This window comes from Rhinopithecus bieti, unplaced genomic scaffold (genome assembly GCF_001698545.2).
Source record: "Rhinopithecus bieti isolate Rb0 unplaced genomic scaffold, ASM169854v2 scaffold_5130, whole genome shotgun sequence".
NCBI lineage: Eukaryota > Metazoa > Chordata > Mammalia > Primates > Cercopithecidae > Rhinopithecus > Rhinopithecus bieti.
Window position 1 is genome coordinate 1,477,999 of NW_016804792.1, and position 9,077 is coordinate 1,487,075.

The 9,077-nt window shown below is 50.4% G+C and overlaps 1 protein-coding gene across 3 annotated transcripts in view; it reads left to right on the forward strand.

Moving 5' to 3' along the window:
* LOC108528570 (COUP transcription factor 2) overlaps nt 1–1,833 on the forward strand; it is a 16,957-nt gene extending 15,124 nt beyond the window's left edge. For all 3 annotated transcript variants that reach the window (XM_017870428.1, XM_017870426.1, XM_017870429.1), the window contains exon 4: nt 1,743–1,833. In XM_017870428.1, coding sequence (XP_017725917.1) covers nt 1,743–1,818 — 76 coding nt within the window. In that variant the 3' untranslated portion in view covers nt 1,819–1,833. The remainder of the gene's footprint in view (nt 1–1,742) is intronic.
* The last annotated feature ends 7,244 nt before the right edge of the window (nt 1,834–9,077 follow it).

Consider the following 9,077-nt stretch of genomic DNA (forward strand, 5'->3'; position numbering starts at 1 on the left):
GGGGGGGGGGGCGGGGGCGGGGGGCGGTCAGGGGGAGCTTGAGCGTGTGAAACTCTGCCTCGAAGCTCGCTTTTGACTTGGTCCTATGAGCTGAGCCAACATGGCGTCTCCCATTGCACCGTGAGCGCCGGGCTGCCAGGCACGGCAGGGCCGGGTAATAGAAAACACATTGGTTACCAAAAAGGAAAAAAGGAGGGCGGGGGGCGCTAAAGACCATTCCGTCTGCAGGACGAAAACCCTCTTTTAAACTCTTGCTGGCAAGTGAGTCCGATCCTCGATTCTTTAATTAAAGCAACAGAATTCGTAAGGAAAATATTGGTAACGCTGTACCCTCTCCCCTCCCCCTCCCATATTCAGGAGAGTTGATTTCCTGTCTCCTCTCCTTCCAAGAACCAAATTAGAAGAATAAAAAGTCTGTATCCGCAAATGATCTTAAATGTTTGAATGATATAGGGGGAGGGGGAGAGGACGGTCTTCACAGACCTCGGTCAGTTCTCGCGCTCATTAATGCAGGGGCTGCGCCGGGGTTTGCGCGGGCCGGAGCGGAGCTGGGGCGCGCGGGGGGATGGAGGGAGGGCGGAATGCGAACCCCGCTGGACTTGGGCAGAACTTGCTGCTTGCACGTCCAAGTTGTGGGAAAGGTGGCTTTCTGGGAGGAAGGTTGATTGGGGGGTGGGAGAATCTAGCAGGGGCTGAGGGCCGGTTCCAGGCGGGTGGTCGCAGACCCTAGAAATGTGTGAGCCCGCGTGGACTGTGCCCCTGGCAGGAGAGCGACTGCAGCGGAGGATCCTCTTTCTCTAATAGGTTTGAGAGTAGGCAAGGGCGGCCGTGGGACAGACCTGGCCTCCTAGAGAGGGTCTTCCGAGGGCCTCTGCAGAGATAGTGGATCCGGGCCCAGGCCCCGTTCTCGGGCCGATGGGGAAATCGCCCCGCTACGTCCAGCTCCATCCCCAGCACCGGCCAGGACAGCCCTATCCCGCAGCCGCCTGGGAGGGGAGCGAGGTACTCTCTGAATTCCAGGCCTCGTCAAGATTTATTGAAGTTGGGTTTAAAAAACGTGCTTCAGATGATTTTTCCCATTTTCTCAGATTTCAAAGGCTCCCTGCAGTGTGGCTGCCTAATTAATGGTGAAATTCAACTAAATCTAATTATGCAGTAATTTTAAAGCAGTTAGTGCTGGGCGTTGGTTTGTAATAGGACCCCAGTTTTTTAAAGTTTGCTTACTGTGTTGGTTTAGGGGAAAGCTATCTTTTGTATGGTAAAGAAACACCGGGAAATAGTTCTACTGTAGGAACCAGAGGGCTAAGAACCGCTCCCCACCCACCTCTATCTCCATCCCCAATTCTATGTCGTTTTCCTTCTGTTTTTTTCTATCCCAAGCACACGTTAAAAAGCTGAGCAAGGTGCTAACCCAACAAGGAGACCCTATTTCATAGTCAGAGGGGAAAGGGAGAATCTTTCATGTGGAGACACAAAGAGCTTGGTCCTGGAGGCCTCTGTAAATGCCCCCAAACCCGGGAAAGGATTCTCATCTCCTCTAATAGAGAACAGATTTCCTCCTCTTAACATCCATTGTCATTAAGGCGCAAAGCTGACTCTTGGAGTTATAAATCTTATCGTCCTTCTGATAACACACTTGTAATAAGTTAGCGTCCTATTCAAAGTGAATTGTAAAACTGCCTCATTTAATATGGCATCTGTGTCATTAAAACTTTTATTTTTCTCCCCCTCGTGTCTTGCAGGTTTGGCCTTGGGGCTAGCGCTGAAGTCTCTGCCTCTGGGGCCTCTGGGGTAGGGCTGAGGGGAAGAAAGGTGTGAAAGACGGGCTGCCTGGATTCAGCCTCTGGATCTTAGACTGGGGTGAGACACCCGAGGCAGAATGGGCCTGGGGGGTGGTGTCCCTCTCTCCCATCTCCCCCGGAGTGGCCCCCTCGAAATGACGTTCCTTGAAAGAAACATGCTTGTGATTAGCTAAGCAAACACATCTGCTTTCGGAGTTGGGCCTTCGTTAATTAGCTGAACAAAGGGCCGTTTTGCTTTTTACCTTTTGCTGGGGAGAGTGTGTTATTTCAGGAGTGTTGCGGGCCCTCCTCTTTTCAATTGCAGCCACGACGTTAATTTTATTGGGATTACTGATGGGAAATGAGGTGGCGCAGGCTTCCGAGAGGAAAAGCTTGATCATTACCCCTTTGGAACTATATTTTCCACCCAACCTCCTGCTTGAGAGGAGGGGGTGGGGGGCGAACTGCGCAGCAAGTTCGGAGCAATTGGAATCAGGCTCTCGGTGCGCTGATCTCGGGTGACAGAGCGTGTGTTGAAGCTGAACTCTATAATTTGCGCTTCTGTTCCTTTATTAGGCCTGGACAACGAACTAATGAGCTTTGGCCCAGTACAATGTCACTTGTATTTATTTTCTTATGGCAACTTTGAGATAGCGGAAGTGTTCTTTACCAAGAGCCAGGGAGGGCCCGGAGTCCTGCTGTCCCGGCCCGGGTTGGTGGCTGCGTCCCGGGGGATCGAGGGCGCGGTGAGAGCACACGGAGAGCCGGCAGAGCTCGGGGACTGGGCTTTTAGGCGAAGCTAATGGGGCCCTCAGGAAGGCGTTAGGCCCTTTGGAGGCCCAGGCATCCCTACAGGACTAGCTCCCTGAGGATGAGGTCGGGGGGCGCGGGGCAAGTCCAGGGCAAGTTCCCAGGCACGAGATGATCGAAGGCGCGAAAGTGGCATGGCTTCTTCCTGGCGTAGAGCAGGGGGCCCTTCCGCAAGACTGCCAGGCCAAGGAGCCCTCTGAGCAAGCAGATCTACACCGCCCGGTGGCCTGGGCGTCTGCTTTGTGCTGCAGGAGGCCTGGCCCAGCTCTGTTGCTGTCTGGGTTGGGGGTGATATGGGGTGAAGAGGTTGCTTTAAAGGGGTTCTTGGGGTCCTGGGCATGTGGGGACTTCCTTTCTTCTCTTTCTGGTTTGGCCACTCCAAAGGGTCGAAGTTGGAGAGGCCTGGAATAAAGTGAAGAAGCAGTGGGGGTTGGAGGGACAGAAAGGGTCGGCAGTGCGGCGTCCCTTGTTCCCTGACAGAATACGAGTCCACCACGCGGGGACTGTGGGTGGGGGACAAGGGAAGGGAAGCTCCAGGAACTGCGAGGGGAGCTAGTACTTCTCTCCACAGCCTGCAACTTCCCAAGGCTCTAGCCTTGCTCCCGCCAGGCAGCCCTCGTTAATAATGCCTGGACACCGTGTCCCTGCCCGCCCCATCTCTCCTTGCCTCTCCTCACTTCATCTCTCTGCCTTACCACCCCCTCCCCACCTTTTCCTTCCTTCCTGCAAATGGGTGTTAACGTGGGTCTTTATGTTCTGTCTATAACTAGGATGTAATCACGCGCCCCATGCCTCTCTCTAAAAGCATTTAATAAATGTCTATTAAAGCGCTACAAATGTAAGATGAATTTAGTGGCGCGGCTGCCTCCCTGAATCCGAACGGTAATGATGGATTTATCAACGGGGATTCGCCTTCAGCCCAGCGAGGAAGGTTTACTCAGCAAATATGTCGGCGAGCACCCACCCAAATGCAATCATTTGACCCCTTGCGGGCGATAGCTGCGGCGCCCCTTCCCACCGCTGGTCCTGGTTGGCCAGGGTCTCTCGGGGACAGAGGCCGACCTGGACGACCAGAGAGGTGGCCTCACCGATCCCTTGGCCTCTCGCCCCCTCCTCTGTTTCCTCCTCTCAGCCTGAGGCTCTCCTGGCCAAGGGGATCGGATCTGGCGTGTAGGTTTGGTGGGGAGGGAGAGGGTGGTGGCGGTGCCAGAGCACAAGATGAAGTGTGGGCTGTCTTGGCGTTGCCAGGAGACATCAGTGGGTGCCGTCGTGCCCTTCTTAGTTTGGAAGGGGCACAATTGTACCCACGTCTCTGAATGTGAGCTTAAGTGCCCTGCTTTTGACCAAATCTTAGGGTCTGGGATCGTGGCTGACCCGGCCCAGCCCTGGGCCCCATTGTAGGAAAGGTGACTGTAGGACAGAAGCCTCTGGTGCCCCGCCCCTTGGAAGGGCTCAGGTGTGCCCAGTACGAGTGCCTTGCATGCCCATCCTCCTGGGGCTCCCCAGACCCCAAGCCAAAGCAGAGGTGCCTGTTACCAAAGGTTGGGGAAGAGCCTCCAAGGTAGGGGCAAAACTTCCATATCTCTTTCCCCCAAACTGATCTGGCTTCTCCCCTACCTTCCCCCACCGAGGCCACCCGGCCATTTTAAAGTTTAGTGGCTGGGGACTTTTAGAATTTGGTTTGGGCTGTGATACTTACCGCACAGACCCAGTGACCACCACCTCTTTCTTTTTGTCTTTTATCTGCTCTCCTTTCGAGGGGGAGGAAAGTGCTGGCCTGTTCCATCAAGCCCAGTTCGCATTTGCTTTAGCCTCTGATTTCTCTTTCTTCTTTGGAAATTTCATTGAGATGTCTCTGTACTTCGCTTGTCAGTTATCTTTGTTCCTTTTAAATAAAGGGCTTTTAAATGGACTTATTGCTCCCAGCGTGGGTTCCTCTCTCTAAATGTTAGAAAATTGTGCCATCTACCCGCTATGCTGAGTACTGTCACACTCGGAGACCTCAGGGACCTCCGGGCAGGCTTCAATGCTGCAGTGTCAGGGGCCGCGGGCAGCAGGAGGAGGGGGCGGCTCACGTGGATTTTTACAGATCTCCGCCTGCAGCCGGCCCGCTTGGCCACGCCAGGGCACGGCCCGCGACGCGCGCAGCCGCCAGCTTGATGGCGGCGGCGAACTTGGCTGCAGCGGCAGATCTCCGACCAAATCGCAGGCGTGGCTGGGACTCTTCGCTTCTCCAAGATACAGCTGGCCGAGGGGGACCCGCGGGTGGTTTTGGACCCCAACAGCAACTGGGGGTCAGGGATAACGGAGGACAATGGGGAAGGGAGAGCTGCCTAGGAGGGGGACGGGGTGGATTTTGCTGCACCGCTTTGGAGCGCTCCTGCGGAGTCTCTAGGCCGGTCTCTTTCCCTGGGGGATGCCAGGCTAGGGGCAGCGGGGAGCGAAAGCCGCGGAGTGGTTTCCCTGTCTCTTGGCCAGAGAGAGCTGTGGTCAGGCAGTTCGGCTGCAACTTTCAGATCCATTTTCTCTGGTGGAGATATTTCTGGTGTCTTTTGTAGGCCAGACTTCTTTCCTTTGGGGAGTGTGGTTTGGATGGACTGAATCTGAGCAAATCAGGTGTCTGATGAGGGGTCTCTTCACCCCAATCCCGCCTCTGCAAAACATCCATCTGCAACTGCAGGTTCTTTTGAATGAGTTAAAATGGATTAACAGTTTGGAATTTATTATGTGGCTACCCCTTGAAGATGCCTTTCTTGTTGTTGTTGTTTTGTTTTAACCCATTAGGAGTATTAGCTAAGATTTCCAAGTGTCAGTTGGGTATTTATGCTTGTGGAGGAAAAAAAAAAAAACTCCGATACGGTTTATGACTTTTATTACATGCTTCACACTGTTCGAGAAATGGAGTTTTAAGCAACATACAATTAAATCTATATTGCTCTTTGGAAAAGGGCCAAGGAACTCAGCAATCAATTAGTTTAGATCTTTTGATACTTGTTGCTAAAATCAAAGTATAAAACTACAACCCTGGCTATACCTAAGAATAGCTTCTTTTCCTATTTTTTTCAAGTCATATAGCTATCACATAGGAAATGGCAGCTGCCTTATTTCCCCAAGTTTCTTTTTTCTGATTCTTCTGCATAGATTAGCCTTTAAATAATCAAACTATTTTCTCCCCCCCCCCCCCTACCCTTTTTTCTCATTGCAGTTTCTCATCTGCCTTTATCTGCCTGGTTTAGATTTTAAAAATGCATTTATTTGTAATATGTATTATTTTTAAAATAAATTGTTCCTTATCCTCTCTCTTTCTTCCCCCTCCCCTCGCCTGGCAGTAAGAAGGGAAACTATGTTGTTTAATAATCACAATAATACAGTGATTTCTAGACAAAGGCAAAATTAAAATTTTTTTTTAACCACAAGAAGGGAATCAACCTCTCTTTCTCTCTGTCATCTCTGTCTCTTTAAATAAGCAGCTTAGGAAATAATCTCCCGCATTGAAGAGAAACTGCTTCCTCCTTGAAAATGCCACCGTTCCCACCTCTCTGGGCCAATCCCTTGGACTGTCGGCTGTCTGCCTGTCCAAGGCCCTGGTTGGGGGTGGGGATGCGCCTATGGAGATCCAGGGGCGTAGTGAGAAGGCAATGGGGTCTCGCCCGCCGACGTGTGGCTGCCGAGGCGGGGCTGACAGCAAGTTCTAAAGAGGGGCAGCTAATTTATTAAGTAATTCTTACTTCGCTTCAGCATCTTCTCCCTACAGCTCCCGAGGCTCCGGCGAGGAGGGGGAGGGGTCTGGGGCTGCGAATCTCCCCCTCCGCATTTCCTTCTCCGCCTTCCAGGCTCCGTCAGCCCCTTCACCAGCCTCATCACTAATTAAAACGCCCTGTGGCTTTGGGACTGAGTAGGCCGGTGGTTGAACTGTCATCTCCGCCAGGATGGGAAATCTAGAACATCCCCTCTTCTGCAAAAAAGGTTCCGAACCCTGTGGAGTGACTGGGCGGAGTGTCATTAATCTCTCTCCAGAAGCTTTCCTTTTCCTCCTGGGGAGTGAGGACTCCGGCCTTTGCCTCCCTCCAACACAGTCGCCCTGCTAGGCCCCACCCTCTCCGCTGTCAACCCCGCCGTTGTGCCCATCCATATGCTGCTGCCCTAATTGTGAGGAAGGTCTGGGAAACATTTTCTTTGCGCTAATTTTATATTTCCCCTTTCCCCTTGCAACATTAAACATAATTTTGCGCTGTCACTGTCACTAAGATTGTGGTTTGCTGATGTCTCTACTTGGAAACATGACCCCTTCGCCTCCAACAGGGAGTCCTCCCCTTGCTTGCAGCCTTTAGTGCGGCCCCTTCTCCAGCGGGGACTTCAGAGCATTTATGAAAATGCTGGGGCGAGGGGTGGGGGTGGGGACGGTGGGGAGGTACTGATAGTAGTGAAGGCCAGAAGGGTTCCTACCAGAACCCTACAATCATTCCAAACCCTCTTTTCCTATGACAGCAGGAGCAAATGTGGTTTTGATGTGCGTTTGGTTGTTGGCTTGTTTGTTTAATAAAATCCGTGTGTGTGTGTGTGTGTGTGTGTGTGTGTGTGTGTGTGTGTTTTAATGTCTCAGTGTATGTGACAGGAAACCACTTTCAGAATTTCCCTTTGAATTTCTTTTTTGTTTGTTTTTGTGTCTGTCCTCCTCAATTTCTCTTTTCTTTATTCCCCTCCCCACTACATTTTCTCTGGCTAGGCAATAATCCCCTGGCCCAGTGGCCACGCTCCTGGAGATAAAATCCATTTATCCCTTGTGTTGCCTCACTGAGGCCCGGTTATCCAGGGCCTTTGGCGACAGACTGGAACAAACAGAGATGAAGGTATTTTTTTCGTTTTCCACACCTGCTCCTCCCTTCCTTCAATGTGCCAGCGTAGAGGGGCTCTAGAGTTGAACAAATGTACCCACAGCTACAGGTTTGCTCTGGTGCCTGGTTGTGGTCCTAGTTGCTATTTGTTTGTCTCTTTGGAAAGAGCTGTTAGTTAGCTGCTCTCCACAACAGTCTCAGAGCTTGCTTGCACCAAGGTTGGGAGGTTTCAGAGTGATTATCTCATTTCGCTGGTGCAGAGGGAAGCTGCTGGCAGCCCCTGGATCAGACATTCAGTGGAAGGCCCATGTCACAGACCCAACCCCAAGGTTAATTTTCCCTCATTAGCATCTCCATAGTCTGCTCCTTGCAAGGGATCTCAGGTCCTTGCTGCTGTTTTCTCCCTTCTCACTCTCTCTGACGAATTCACTCTCACTCATGGTCTCCTCATCACATCCTTACGTTCTGTCAGGTTCCTATTGAATCCATAGACTGATCGCTGAAAATCCATTTCATCAGTTTCCAACCAGTATGCCTATTTTTAGTCCTAGAGCCCCTCTCCTCCATCTGTATCTCTCTATCCTCCATGTACCTCATTTACAAAGTGTTCTGCTTTATCCAAATTAGTTCACTTCCCCCCTTTTACTTTCTCATACCCCCTCATTCTTTCATTGAGTTCTAGCAAAAGCAAAAAATACAAAATGGCAAAGTTTGATGGGTTAGGGGAGACCATCCCAGCCATTTAGAAAGAAGCTGGAGGTTTGTAATGACAGAAAAAAATGACAAAGAAAAGAGAACTGCATTTGTGGCTTAACTGGGAGAATGTGTTTGTGTGTCTATATCTTGGTGTGTTTTTAAGATTTCTTTGAACTGCTTTTGTGCTGACCCAACAAAGGCATTTGCTGAAGCTAGTCACGGTGTAGGAACTTTGAGTTAACCTCTTATATCAAATGAATCTTTTCATTTAGAGTCCAATAAATCTCAATCTCTAGCTACTTTTTGTAGACCCAGCTTGGGTTCAATGAGACAAAACTGGGGCTTATAGTAAAGTCCAGATAAAGTTTGCCAAAGTTGTTTTTTCTCCTCCATCCTTTTAACCAACCTGAAAATTTCCACATCCAACAAATTAAAGCTCAACAAATAAAAGTAGCAGCTCTTCCTCAGTGAGCAGAAGGTTGGGAATTTCTTTAGCATTTCACAGCAAAGCCTTTTCACTGAAATGATTTTCCAAACTCAGAGGCCAAAATGATTTATAGTTATTCAACAAGTCATTATTTGGGTATTTTGTTTAGGTGGGGCTGAGACAATCTAATAATCAGTGTAAGATGGGTGGGTGGGGGGATTGGCTATGACCAAAAGAAGAGTTAACACCAGAAACATGAAAGCCAGTCTGGTCTCCAGGGATTGAATTTGGGAAAGAGCCTGCACACGGCTGCTCCTGGGCCATAAAGAAATACATTGTTAACAACAACAAAACAGACAATACCCTGAGTTCTGCCTGGATTCAGAGCTGAGCTACTTTCAAGATATTTTAGCAGCACTGTTCATTTTGATGGGGTTTCTGGGCCATTTGAAATTCAACCTCTAGCCAGCCTGCTCATGGGGTATGGTTACAGAATTCATTTTCTGATTTACTACCGCTCCTCCTGTA